We start from the raw sequence: 14809 nt of genomic DNA, 5'->3' as shown, positions 1-14809 counted from the left end.
GAATAATAAGAGCAGCATTATCCCTTAAAGATGCTCGTAAATAATGAAATTTGTGTATGTTAGGTATTGATGAGTTTGTGTGGATTAGTGATGTGTATGTTTCGTGAAATTCTAACCAGTCCTGATAGCGTCCAGTGAAAATAGGTAAGTTAATTGTTGGTAACTTAATGTTTGGTACAGCACTTGCCACCTCCGAGCCTGGCACCGACGCGAAGTCAGCCCCAGAAGCAGGCCCGACCGTCGCGTGTCTGCTCAGCAGCTCCTGAGCCGCTGCGATGGCACCAAAGTAAGCTCGTTCGAAGGTCTCGCGTTCGGCAAACTCGTCACCTGGAATTTCGAGTGCATTTTCTATTTGAGTTTGAATGCTATCGAACTCATCGTATAATGCTTGGATTTTCGCTAAGCGAATGTTTGTTTCGTGAATTTGTAAGGCATTCAAGTCTTTGCAAGCAAGAAGTGGTTCAAGATAAGATTTGAAAATAGTTAACTTTGATTTCTGAGATGCTCTAGTGCGTTTTAATGATTTTAAATCTTCCATTATGTAAACAATAAAGGCAACTGTGCAAATGAAGAAAGGTTAGAAGAGAATTTTACCAATGTTTCGCCAGCTAGTGAAGAAAAAGAATTATTTCCTTTATAAAAAGGCGTGAAGAAAAAAATCAAATAAAGAGAGAAGCTTTTGGAATGATACTTAAAATGAAAATGAAGTGAAAGAAGCGTGTTGAAGCTATGCGAAGCGTGCACGGCACGCGCCACGTGCTTGAGTGACCGCGAGCGCGGCTGTGACCTTTGGACTGCCGAGCGCCGGCAGCCACGACAGCATGCGCGGGCTCGAGCGTTCCGCCACGCTCGGGCAATATAACTGTAATGTACACAAAATTCACTTGATTATAATGCAAAAACAATAATCTCGACTTGGTGCTTGGTAGAAATGGAAGCAAATCAAATGTTTAAGTGCCTCTGAAAGTTTGGAATGCAATATAATTTAGTAAATACGTAGGCACTATTCTGTTTAGAATATTAAAGGAACGTTACTTTGTGAAAATATTACGATAAAATGTCAGAAGTAGGTAATTAACTTTAAAAATATTAAATTGATAATTGTTAGAATAATACTTGGACAGGTAAAATAATCACTTCACTGATTTAGAAAGTAAAAGTGAGAAGAGGAAATGCGCTTGTGATTGGAACGAACTCACGAATATGAACTGCAGGCCCCTTTTCAGGGTTTTGATGAAATAATCCGGTACTGGCGCCTCGGATTGTCTTGAATAATCGCCACTGTAGACGTCACCGTTGTTGAAGTTTGAAATATTTCCGTTTCGAATTGCCACGGATCGCTGCCACGTTCGCTGTCTGCTACGCCCTTGATTTCACCTCGCCGCTGCGTGTTCTGCTCGTGCTCGCCAAGCGGAATTTTATTCCGCTCGAAATTCGTAATCCGGCTCGAAGTTGTATGGTGAGGTGACTAGGTCGCAGCAGAAGACAATGAAAAGCAGGAATCTTGAATATTGGATGTAATGCGGGTTTACAATGAAAGTAGGTATTTGATAGGTATAATAGACACAAAATCGATGCGCCCGCGTCGCTCTCTGAGACCCGAATGGGGGGCGGGCAGCGCCGCGCCGCTCTGCAGCTTGGGCTCCTCGAACCGGTCGCGGCGGTGCGTCTGTGTGCGTGCGCGCTGACACAGACGCCTTAACAGTACCGGAAAATAAACAATGTTCCTTCAGAAACAGTACTAAATAGTGATTGAAAGCCTGTTTGATCAGTAATCGTACATTTTGAAAATTATAAATAACTTGAAAAAAATCGAACTGCCTAAGGCGGGAATTGAACCCACGACCTTCCGCTTGCCGGGCGACTGCTCTTCCAACTAGGCAGTTCGATTTTTTCAAGTTATTTATAATTTTCAAATTAGTTTGAGATGCGACTTTTAACGCTAAAAAATTAAATAATACATTTCATAATAAAAATAGAAAAAATGTATCTACAACCACGAAACATCTCATAATAATTCAATGATAGTGAAAGTTGAAAAAAATTAAATAAAATGCTAGTGCTTGCGCAAAATAATTTTGTCTGAACCAGATATATATCTTTATTTATACTAGGAAGTACATACACACGTATATCAAAGGTGTTTTCACTGTTTTCTTGACATAACATCAGATTGTCATGCACCAGAAGTTAAGAAATCATAATTATAGTCAACTCTTTTGATGTTTTACTTTCCTACTTTAATTGAAGCGCTTAAAATGTTCTGGTATCTGATGTTCGTGACTATTTAGCCTTTGTCTTTATATAAATGTCAGTCGGCAATCGGCATACTTATTATCAAAATTGCAATTCGGTGTTTTAATATAATTTACTTTCACTGACAAACATTCGCTAATTGAGCTAGAAACGGAGTGTAGAGTAACGTCTCAGAGCTAGAGTCCATTTTAGTTTGAATGTATAAACTGACTGATAAACAATACCTAGGTAAGTATTACCTGACATCTGTGAAACTACATATATTTTGACCGTCATTAAAACGCCATAAAACACCAACTTTTCCTGACAAAATACTTGAAAGAGAGCAAGAGAGTGTGACAGCCTTATTTACTTCAATGTTATTCATCATGCTTCAGAAAGGTCCAACTAGAAACATTATCTGTGCAGAAACTAAAAGTAATAAGGTGTTAGGTATACGAGGTAATAAATGCACAACAGTCATGTATATCAAGACTTCTTATCATTTTTAAATCATACCATTTACTACTAATAAGATATTATGATTAACTACATTAGTGGGTTTAATGACATTCTATTCGGCGTTGTAGGACGATATAAATCTCTACATAAAATAGTACCTAACTGTAAACAGGTGACTGTCATGTTTTATATACAGACATAAAAACTGACGATAAAATTAGTGTCATCCAATTTACACTTCCAAATGAGGTGCAATTATTATTCAAAGTAACTAATTAAATTAATTAATGGACCGACAACACGATTGGCAAAGTTGTATTATTTAGCTCGTTACCCAACAAGGAAGCTGTGACCCACTGTCTTCTGCTATCTAGATAGGTACCAATCTTGATCTAGTTCTTCGCACTTATAAATATTGGTCTAGACTCACTGGGATGCTGTCAGCTTGGTCTCAACAATTTGAGTGTCGTGGGGATGGACTATATTAAATTTCATTTCCTCTTGGTAACTTAAATAATGAGGGAATACAAATTATTTAGCCGAACTAACAAACAGTAATTTGATTTTAGTTACAAAACTCTGTGATATTTATTTTAGTAAGTAAAACTAATTTTTGGGTACATCTGGATCTAAAGTTTAGATCCAGATACCCATAACTTAATGCTACCGTTTATCTTTGTGTCAGTTGATGAAGGAAAAAATACCTTTGTTTTGGGGTATTCAGGCTTCAAATTCAAATTCATTTATTCACAGAAATACACGTCCATTAGATGTTTGTAAATAATCAATTTCGTTACAGTGTATCTTGCCATGACTGGCATGTGAAAGCTTTTAATTCGTAAGTATAAAAATATATATTTTTTCTCCTTTCACACTCTATAATCACACAAAAAATCTATCATAGACCTACACTACACTATAACTCAAACTTAAGTCAGCAAGCAAGGCGTCCTAGTGAGAAAAGCTCCTAAGTACACTAATTAACAGGCGTTGTAACTCTTGTAAGGAAATGCTTACATGCTTTCCCATTCCGATAGCGATCTTATCTCTTATCTCTCCCAGACTTTCTTATCTCCTACCTAAAGTATGAAGTGTAGCTCGAATATGGTAACTACCTTGAAAACAAGATCTTAAATATTAACAAAAATTAATCAATTTTAATACAGGTATCTCTATGTCATATAATTTAATAGCCCCAAGCTTTCTTTCAACGCATATGGTAAGTAAAGCTTAAAATATGATACTATAAGTAGTCTAATAAGTGCAGCAAATTGCATAATTAGAAAAAGAGAAACAGCTAATTTAGTAATCATGTTCACAATGTTCAAGCTCTCAGATCATAGAAGGGAATAGATGTGAAACGGGGGCGTGGCGCGTGTCTCCGCGATATGCCCAGAAACGAACATCGCCCGCGACGCCAGGTTAGTCGCGATTCAGTCGTACTGAGGAAATGTTCTCCGATATTGTTGGATAATGCGTCGTAACGTGCAATAACATAAGTGAAACGAAGAACTACAGGAACAATGAAGTCATTTACCACATGTAAGTATTGCAAATCCATTGGTATTTTGCTTATAAATAAAAAAAACTAAACATTTTTACGAACGAATTCAGTGCCGTGACATTTACTGCGATATCGAAATTAGTGGTGATAAAAATTCAAACACGTTGTACATTGACGATTTAGTTAGCAACCACTTTATGTCATGCGTAACTACTGCGCAATGTATTTTATTTCTTCCGATATCCACTGACGCGTGAAAATACACAGTACGGCCGCATGTGCCGGTCGTAACATAGTGCAGGGCTCGTGTTCTAATACGGTTTCCTATTATCGATAAATAGAAGTAAATTATTATTTTCTATTTTCTAATTTTGAATGAAAAAATCATGAGTTGCTTGCGATTTTTAAGTTTTTACAAAAACAATAACAATAGTAGAAGGGATTAGTAACTGTCAACTATGTAATTACTATAAGAGCTAGTTGAAAGCCTAATATAGGCATTATTTTTGATAAACATAGGCGGTACGAATTTCGCCATAATTAAAAAGTTAATGCGCGATAGTAGTTAATAATAATTACAGTGATCCTGTTATTATTATTAAAGTAAATAATAATATATTACCAATATTGTAAATACTGGTAAAAATCGCAAGTACCTACTTAACCCATGACTTTTCATACAAACTTTGTCAGTCTATAACTTCTATACTCCATCGATAACGACATTGAGCTTTGGTTGGGGTAAATTAATATAAGGTAACTTCATTTAGTCCCAATAATTGATTCTGAGTTTTTCGTCCATACAAAATGGAACTGACTCCTTTATGCAAAAATCGTTAAAGAACATAATAATAACGTATAATAATAAAAAGGTTTTCATACAAGCATTTTTTAAACCAATTTCGAGCCTTGCCCCCAGGATTTAAAGTATCGATATCTTATCGACTCCATTTTATCTGTCTTCTCTCTAATTGCTTTTTTCAAAGTGTGCGTCACGTCACTCGGCCATTGATTGGCCATAAGGCACGCCTTCTGGCCAATCACAGCACTTTTAAGCCGGTTGCACATGTTGTCGTAGACTCTCAGTCGCTTTGTTTTTACACAGTTGAATGTGTGTGTGGGAGCTGTGGTGGGGGAAATGTGGGGACACTGGTTCTCGTTGTAGTTACGCGCGACTTCATATCTATTCTCTTTCTATGATCTGAGTTCAAGCTACATAGCTTAGCTTCATTTAATTTTCACAAAATAACAACATAAATAGAAGAAATTCAATGTCTACGATCAAGTTTCTGCAGCTGCAAAACAACTTGAAAACGCAAATTCTTAACGACGACATTGGTCACTTTCAAACTGCTTGCATTTGTATTAGATACAATGGTTGCTGCCATAAAATAGTACTCTAGTCAAGTCGATTCAAGCATACAATTAGATGCCCAATCTGGAGATCAAATTTTTATATCCCACCTCACCTGGGAATCGAACCCGACCTCCGAATCAAGAAGGTCGAAGTGTCAATCGGAACCACTAGGCACTAACTAAACCAATGAGACGTAGGAATATGATCTACCAAACTTCTCTACTTATTTTCAATTCCCGCAACTTTTCTGTACAAAAGTTACATAAACTGTTATGAACGATAATAAAATGTTACTCGTTAGAAGAAAACCCGTCGTCCTACATAGTAAAGGAAGGTTATAAACTTATAATCACAGCAAGCCGACTAAGGGCATTACGGGCTATACCAGACGGACATCTCACCAATTTATATGGCATTAAGTTTCTATTAAGACGTACAGAGGCGAGAGCCCGTGTTGTTCCGGTTAATAGAGGAAAAGCTCTGGTTAAGAACAATTTACAACATTATACAGCATCAGGTCAGTGGTGCGGATCGGCACTCTCAATAGTTTTACGCAGCGGTGCTCAAACTTGACAAACCCGAGTCCAACGAAACCCCAAGTCCCTAACCTAGGAGGGTTAAGATTTCTTAACGCCTTAAAGCCGGGTCTCTAGCGCATGTTTTGCCCTACACAATCAACATTTTTTGTTGGCAATTTTTTTTAATGTTGACATGTTTTTGTTGGTTGTGTAGGGCAAAACACGCTGGAGACCAGTGTCGAATCGAATCGAAAATCGAATCCGTCAAAACTCCATACAAAAAAAAGGCTTTTCGACCACTTTTCGACCACTTTTCGACTGGTTTGCGATTATAATGTGCACTTTGTCTAGACCCACGGGTAACACGGGTTTATATTTTAAGCGGTTTGTCCCTCAATACTGAGAATTTTGGTACTTTATATTTGTGTAGACAATCTGTCTCGTTCTATTGCGGTCTAGTCGCCCTGGCCCCTGACCACCTTTTAATGTGATCACCTTAGATTTGTCTAAACTACTATAGAAAAGTTTCTAACGACTAACTTTTATGTAAATGATTATGACTTCAAGTTGGGAACTGCTGGCTGAAGTAAAGCGTATGAGCCGCTTTATCAAAGCATGTTCGCTCCCATATTAACTGATCGACATCACCTTCTTTTAAACACTAGAGAAGAAAATGAAGACAATTGAAAACTAGGAGACAATTTTTTTGCTAAAAATCTCAGATCCATTCTGCCCCCACAGTTGAAAAGGCGCATCTAGTTAACATATTTTTTTTGGATATGAGTGAAACCCAAGGCCAGCTAAGAATTATCCATTTAAAATTTTAAATTATTTGGAACATTCTTTTATCTTCGTTTTGATTTGGTGTTAGATGCGCCCTTTCAACTCCCGAGGGCAGCGTTGCAGTCTCAGTCTAATTTTAGAAAATGTAGGTAAGTACCAGTACCTACCTAAGGTAGACCTAGTTTGTAAATGAGCTGATTTTAAATTGCCCTGTTTTACAGCCAATTGCCTAACATAAAATGTCTATGACCCTGTTACTGAACGCAGTCAAATGAAATTAAAGGTTTTCATTAATTGGAAACTATTTATATTAAATAACTCTAGATACATATTATTATGAGTACGAGTTACTTGGTTCTAAATACTCGTATAACCACATACAAGATTATGTACAATTTTAAACTAGTAGCAGTAGGCTTAATAAAACATAAATAGGCAGGTCCTATGTCTATGTTATAGTTCGTTGTATCAAGAATCTACTCTATCATTAGTTTCATTTAATGATACTACTTATGTACTTCTGAAGGATTCTAAGACTGAACTTCAATTTAAAAGAACTTATCAAGATAATTTAACAATCTCATAGATAATCACGTTAAGCTGTTGGTAAAATGTACCAATTACGCCGTATGTTGTGAGGACTATTACGGATAAGTAATTTCATGTATGTTGGTTGGTAGGTGGCACTTAACTGTACCTTTCATCTACCCTTGAATCAGGAAGGGATTCGACACTAAAGATGATATTATTCCATGTTAGGTTAATAACCCAGCAGAATTAGCTGAATGTTAGAGACAAAATGAGTATCGAAGGCGTCGTTATCATCTACCTAGTTATTTAGGACTAAGTAGGTAATGTCTTTGTTATTTCGATTTTTTTGCTGCACTACAAAAATCGCCTTTAACTTGGAGGGAATAATGGAGATTTCAACTAGGGTCTCCCTGTAACTATGGATTAAACAAAGGATTGATTCTACTATGCAAATGCAACCACTTTCCTATAGGAAAAATCCAATTCTCATTAAAAAAATGTCCTCATACAAGTAAATTGGCTGTTACTAAAGACAATTTGCATGAAAAGGCTATTTTTTTTTTTGAAAGATTTGAACTTTCTGCTCTAAGTAGGGGAAGTTGTTGCATTTGTAGTTCAAATGCTGCTAAAGTTATCTGAGCAAATACCTTGACACCTACTTAGTCCTATTTAAGATTTTAATTCACATTTCGGATCATGGACATTCTAAAAACTAAGTGACTGACCTTGATTATACCGATTTTTATTTTATTTTTAAAGTAATTAATAATAATAAAATAATAAATAATAAAAACGTTTATTTGAACCAAAAGTTACATTATGCATGTATTACTATGCAAAAGTTACAAAAAGTGGCATGATAATCGGGGGTCCCATGACTACTAAACTAGGTTACAACCTGTATCTTAGTAGCCAATTAAGACTGATGAGTCAATCTGGGTAATGTTGACGATTTGTTACGAAACCACAAATCCGTCATCATATCAGCTTGAAGTATTATTCGATTCTACGGGGAAATTACATTAGGACAGCTATTAGCAACTAATAACTGTTTGGTAAACGGTATATAAATTGTTTAAAAAAACGAATTCATTGATTCACAACAATCTAGCCAAGATGAACGCTGCAACATTGGTAAGCTTTGTGATTAAATTGTTTATTCAAAAATCTAATTAATTTATGTGAAGTGACTTAAAAGCTTATAAGGTACATAAAAGGTACATAATTACCTTAAGTATGTGATTTATAAGTGCCATACTGTAAAGTTTCATCAAAATCCGTTCAGTAGTTTTTGCGTGAAAAAGTAACAAGCATCCATCCAGAGTCCAGACATCTAAACTTTCGCATTTATAATATTAGTAGGATTAATGTGTCACGGTCGAGATCTAAGCGCATGAGTGTTATCTACCAACACACCTCACCATTCATTGCATCGTTACCTATTGGTGTTTGTAAGCACTTACTATTGTAGGTGACTATTGTCTGCAGTATGTAAATAAACCAGATTCATCATAATGGTGATAAGTATTGGTGCTCAACTCAAATACAAAAAAAAACGCTTCTCCATATTAACTAACTGACCCCGATCGTATTACAAACACAACACCACCAAGTTTCATTAAAATTGAATTTATGATTTATTAGACTGTTTTTTTTCGCAGATCGCTGTCGTCGGGATCGTGATAGCTACTGGCACTGCCATAACCGTCACCGACCCTCCACCTTCCGAGAGTCCTTTCGTGCCAGGGGTATTCATCGCTGCTGATGCCCTAAAGAACTTACAAGATCCTGGAAAATCCAACAATAATGGAGCCGAAAACTATCCGAATAACTCTAAAAACAAGGATCAGATATCGAGCTCCCCAAACATGAATGTCCCTGAACAATCAAATTATCAACAGATGCCAGGTCAACAAATGCCAGGTCAACAAATGCCAGGTCAACAAATGCTAGGTCAACCAATGGGAAATCAATTGTTTATGCCTGCTGATCAACGATTACCCAATCAACAGTTAGGTTACCCTAACCAACCGTCAGCGTTCCTAAATCAGCGAGGTTTCCCAAACCAACCTATGTTTAACCAGCCCCAGTTGTATGGCAATCCACAAGGAATGCTGTTAATGAACCAGCAACCCGGTTTTGGTCAGCAAAATGGAGGTCCACAAGGCATTTTACTCAACAACCCATCATTTCAACAGCCAATGCTATTAAATCAGCAACCGGGATACCAAAACCCGCAAGGAGCTATGTTTAATCAACAACCTTACAACCAGCAACCTATGTTGGGGTCAATGCAGCAACCGAGTGGGCCTCTACTTTTCCCAAATGCACAAATAACTCAACCGAACATGGTTGGTAATCCCAATTTAGTTGGACAACCGACTTTGATCGCAAATAATCCTGGTAATGGTGCCTTATACGCGAATCCAGGTCAGAGTCAAGGCAATTTGTATGCTATGATTCCTGTTAATGCTCAAAACACTATGGCAAATCCTAACTTGGGAAATAACAACGCGTATTTCGTACCAGTTCAACAAATGCCCGGGAATATGAATTTGTTACGAGACACCGCTGATGAGAAAAAATAGTCTGATGAGAAATTCTGCATAAAATTTTTGTATATAATTTAATTGATTAAATAATTATGCCACTCACTGTACCAGTATAAATGTTTTATTTGAATAAAAACAGCGATTTATTTATCACTTTATCAGTCATTATTTTACTCCTACATTGTATATAGCAATATTATTTCAGTTTGATTCGGACAAAGTAAATTCGGAATAAAATTTAAAAAAGAAATGTGTTTGTTGTGTTGGCAAAACTGTAAGTCCAAAAATCCGCAGGCAATGAGATCACAACACCACTTATCAATAAAAGTCTAGATTGTCTATGGTCTGTCTGTCAGTAAAAAAAACATAATGGTGGAAGGTGGAAGCGGGGCAAATTGTCAATTTTATTTAGAAATTGCTGAAAAAGTGGAAATAGATCAAAATGTCGTCTCTAGAACCCTCACAAAATAAAACATGGGAGCTTTCCCTGTACGAGTTACATCGTACACCGCAGGAAGTTATCACAGACGCCACAGAAATCGCGGTCTCCCCGCGAAGCTTACACAGCGAATTGATGTGTCCTATTTGTTTGGATATGCTGAAAAAGACGATGACTACAAAAGAATGCCTCCACAGGTTCTGCTCTGACTGCATAGTTACAGCTCTGCGATCGGGCAATAAAGAATGTCCTACTTGTAGAAAAAAGTTGGTGTCGAAGCGTTCCCTTCGACCCGATCCTAACTTTGATTTGTTGATCTCGAAGATATATCCGAGCCGGGACGAGTATGAGGCGCACCAGGAGCGGGTTTTGGCCAAGCTTAGCATGTCGCACTCGCAGGCATCGCTGGTGAATTCTATCACGGAGGGAATCAAAATGCAATCTCAGAACAGGCCGCAAAGGTCGCGTAAGAATCATGAGGAGAGTAACGGGGCTACAAACTCTAATGGGACTCCTGAGAACACTCAGAATAACGGGAGTAGTACGGCGCCTGTCCCTAAGGATGGTGCTTCCACAGCGAGTAATCCGACGCCTCCGGGGCAGTCTACTTCGAATCCTGCCTCAGTGCGGAGCACGCCATCGCCCGTGCTGTCTAGTGTCAGTTCCGTGTCAAAAAACACCAGCACCACTAAGAGAGCCAAGTCTATATTGACATCAGAAAGGAGTGAGGAGAGTGAATCTAGTGATGGCAGGTGAGTTTTTCATAGCTTTCCAATAAAACGTTGGTATTCCTTTTGGTGACTAAGTAGGAACATACATCGCCTTTGAATAATCATGTTTTTGAATTAAAAAAAGGGGCTGACAATAGTGACTTGAGTTTCTTGCTCAGCTTCTTCTCGACACTACTGGCCCATTTATTGTCCCTAAGCAGTTGTAAAGTAATACTGTGACATGCAAATGAGCTTTCTAAAAGCCTACTTACAAAATAAATGATTTGAATTTGATTTATTTATAGTACAACTAACTTATTTAATATTTTCTAGTATACATTAGCTAATAATTAAATATGTTATTATTCCAGAACTGAAGGAGAAAACTCGATGGACACAGAAGGCGAAGGAGAGCCATTACATCCGAATGAGATTGAACTGGTCTTCAAACCACATCCCACCGAGATGACTGGAGACAACCAACTGATGAGAGCTCTAGGTGACAGCTCTGTGCGGTACTTGAAGACTGTTGCTAATGCATCAGGTAGTTACACAATTTTAATATTGGTCTATAACCTTTCATATGAATAAGCACCAACTGATCAGGACGAGACACAATCACCTTACGTTGTGTCATTCAACGAGTGTAGAACAGGTTCAGATGAACTGTCATAGATACTCATGTAGATGCCCTTTAGATTAACCATTATGGATTTTACATGGAAACCAAAACTAGTTTAATGGCAAATAGATTTTAAACTTTATCAACTATCTTTAGATGCAATTCTATGACTAATAATTTATAATATCTTATTGATCTAAATAATTAAATGAGTCTTTCTTAATTTTAATTTCTGTATTACAGTTGACCATCTCAGCAAGTATTTGGCAATGCGCCTGACATTGGATCTGGATGCAGAGCTACCAGAAGCATACCGCCTGCTCAATTTCTGCATCTACGTAGCACCCTCGCCAGGACAGTTTGTGCCACTAGCCGGATCACAGACTTTGAGGCAAATCAATGATAAATTCTGGAAGGTATGTATGCTTCTATGCCTTTGTGGTTGATATTAAGAGTAGGCGCACACCGTTGATTTCTTTTTCGTCGGCCGATAGTTTATTCGGGCAGTTGATCAGTATGGGCATGTATGGGAGTGCGCACACTACGCCGATTCGATTTGGCCGATTCTTCATACAATTTATAAAAAGTAGAAAAATAATTACTAATTATTTATTAGGACGAATTAATCTTTATGTAGGTATACCATGATTGATACTTCTGGAGTCGGTGCCAAGATTATGAAACATGTAAAGTTTGCCTGCACCGACTCCAAAAGTATCAATCATGGTATACCTACATAAAGATTAATTCGTCCTAATAAATAATTAGTAATTATTTTTCTACTTTTTAGTGTAGGTTTTTTGGAGTCGGTTTTATTTTTTTTTATAAAATTTTTCTTATTTCTTGCTTTTTAGTTAACTAATTATTACCTTGATGTTACCACCACTGAAGGTAGGCAGTACATTGAGACCATATTCTTCATGTCTAGTGTAAAATAATATTCCCTACAAAAAACAGGTTACCATATAGGAAACCTAAAAAGACCTAAACAGTCAGCCCACCTTAAAAACATGAAAGAATACAACTGTTGGTCTATTTGTACTTATAATATTTAAAGAATTATCGTCCAACTCCTAAGCATTAAGGAGTTTTACCTTCTATCATCAGCTCATCAATATGAGATGATGATTTCCAGGAGCAAATACTTGAATAACTTAAGAAAAAGTTTGAAAAACGATATACGTGCCTATAAAATTTGAGGGTTGCCCTCGATTTCCCTAGGATCCCATCATCAGATCCGGACTTGGTGACAATGGGACCACCTCAGAAGTGTACCCTATCGAACAAAAAAAGAATTTTGAAAATCGGTCCACAATTGACGGAGTAATCGGTGAACATACATAGAAAAAAAATAAATACATACAGTCGAACATATAACCTCCTCCTTTTTTGAAGTCGGTTAAAAATCGGGCACAACTATCGGCCAACTAAAAATCAACGGTGTGTGCCTACTCTTAAATTTACAAAGTATATTTTAAAGATAATCTGTGTACCATACATATCCCTAATGGGTACTAGGTAACCATATAATATCTACTCTTTATCACTGCAAGGATTTTATCATTATTTATTCCAGGAAAATCTGTTTTACTTAGTATTCATACATACATTTTAAGATGCTGATTCACAAAATTAATCACAGTACCTAAGATTAAAAGAATTTTAGATCAAAAATTGAATGTAACTGGACTAACCATTTATACATAGTATCTAAAATAATATGTAATTGTTACAGGTCAACAAGCCCCTAGAGATGTACTACTCATGGAAGAAAACCTAGAAGTGAATAGCATTTTAGTTGTGTGACACATAGCTAAAATGTTATCGGAAGTGATATATTTTGAAACATATTTTAGGTATTAAATGATGGCGCAATCTGAATCATATTTTCTAATTTAAAAAATACTACAACAAACTGGTATATTATATTTTTTGTTAGAAAATGTGTTGTCTGTCAGCCATGAAGTATTTTAAAATAATGAAATGAGATAAATGGACTCTTTTTAATGTATGTATAGTAGCATGTGATAATATGCAATGGAATTATTTGAATTGTCAAATGTATTTATGATGAATGGATTGGTAATGTAAAGATGTTAGTTTTTAACTATATCATATAATGGTTCTTGTAATTAAAATGCATTTAGATTTTAATTACCTGTTTTAATAATTAATGGCGTATTTCGGGGCTTACTTTTTGCCAGTCTTTAAGTACCTACTGGTTTTTATTTTCCTTGTTTCTGGTCGACTATGACTAATGTTTTTGTCTCCCCAGAACGAAAGTATAAATTGACAAAGCAAATGAAAATGAATTGTTTTTAATGACCATATTTTTCTTCTAAATTCGATTTAATATGATTGAATTTTCTGCACAATTAGGACAAAACACCAAGACGCACGCGATGACATCATGTGTGACGTCACTAAAATTACGCATAAAAAATATTTTGGCAAAGTGATATTATTTCCCACTTTCTTAGTAATCATATTAATAAGTTTCACGTCATCTTCCATGCATGATTTGAAATGCAATAAATGTCATTTATATCAGGATTCTCTAATCTTAATGCAATAAAATCCATAAAAAACAACAGGTTTTAGGAATGGTAAAATAAAATCCTAATAAAACACGTGTAATAATTTAATTCTCACTTTAAAAGTAGGTACAAACAGTATGTGATGCGTGTTTATTACATTAGCTAGATAGCGGGATGTAGCACAGTATAATAAATAATATAGGGTCTTAAGTAGCACGTAACTTATCACAAATAAGTTATAATTAACTCGTTTATATTACAGGAGTTACCGCGCTTTTAATATGCACCGCTTATCTTGCCGCAAAAATATCAATAAATCAAGCAAGATATTGCAACACCAATTTTTTATTTGGCGCCAATTTTAAAATGCATAAAAACTAAGGCACATTTTAGTACCCAAAACAGAACCTATTTCGGAATGAACTTTCTTCTAAATGCGTTATACTCTCTTCTAAGTGCTTTAGTAGCCTCTATTTTCAATGTACTCAGTATTTCAACGATTTCCTCCTGATTTTCTGAATCTCTTGCGATAGTCAACTTTTCCATTGTTGCGAAATCC

General features: G+C 36.3%; 2 protein-coding genes across 2 annotated transcripts; both read left to right on the top strand.

The window, feature by feature from the left end:
• Positions 1 to 8506: 8506 nt before the first annotated feature.
• LOC135074853 (41 kDa spicule matrix protein-like) lies at positions 8507 to 9978 on the top strand. The gene is made up of 2 exons (XM_063969235.1): positions 8507 to 8524; positions 9052 to 9978. Exons 1-2 carry the CDS (start codon positions 8507 to 8509, stop codon positions 9976 to 9978), a joined length of 945 nt encoding a protein of 314 aa, XP_063825305.1.
• Positions 9979 to 10326: 348 nt separating this feature from the next.
• LOC135075036 (E3 ubiquitin-protein ligase RING1) lies at positions 10327 to 13867 on the top strand. Its single transcript, XM_063969407.1, has 4 exons — positions 10327 to 11133; positions 11463 to 11635; positions 11957 to 12129; positions 13449 to 13867. The coding sequence occupies exons 1-4, from the start codon at positions 10385 to 10387 to the stop codon at positions 13491 to 13493; spliced, it is 1140 nt and encodes a 379-aa protein (XP_063825477.1). The 5' UTR covers positions 10327 to 10384; the 3' UTR covers positions 13494 to 13867.
• Positions 13868 to 14809: the final 942 nt, after the last annotated feature.

This window comes from Ostrinia nubilalis, chromosome 9, assembly GCF_963855985.1.
Source record: "Ostrinia nubilalis chromosome 9, ilOstNubi1.1, whole genome shotgun sequence".
Lineage (NCBI taxonomy): Eukaryota > Metazoa > Arthropoda > Insecta > Lepidoptera > Crambidae > Ostrinia > Ostrinia nubilalis.
Note: the sequence above shows the minus strand (reverse complement) of the source record. Positions and strands in the feature narration are given on the sequence as shown.

What these genes read in the sequence shown, in the direction of transcription:
- LOC135075036 (XM_063969407.1), top strand. Translation starts at nt 10,385, where the DNA reads ATGTCGTCTCTAGAACCCTCACAAAATAAAACATGGGAGCTTTCCCTG. An exon ending in AGTGAATCTAGTGATGGCAG is followed by an intron (nt 11,134 to 11,462) that starts GTGAGTTTTTCA and finishes TTATTATTCCAG; the next exon opens with AACTGAAGGAGAAAACTCGA. An exon ending in GACTGTTGCTAATGCATCAG is followed by an intron (nt 11,636 to 11,956) that starts GTAGTTACACAA and finishes TCTGTATTACAG; the next exon opens with TTGACCATCTCAGCAAGTAT.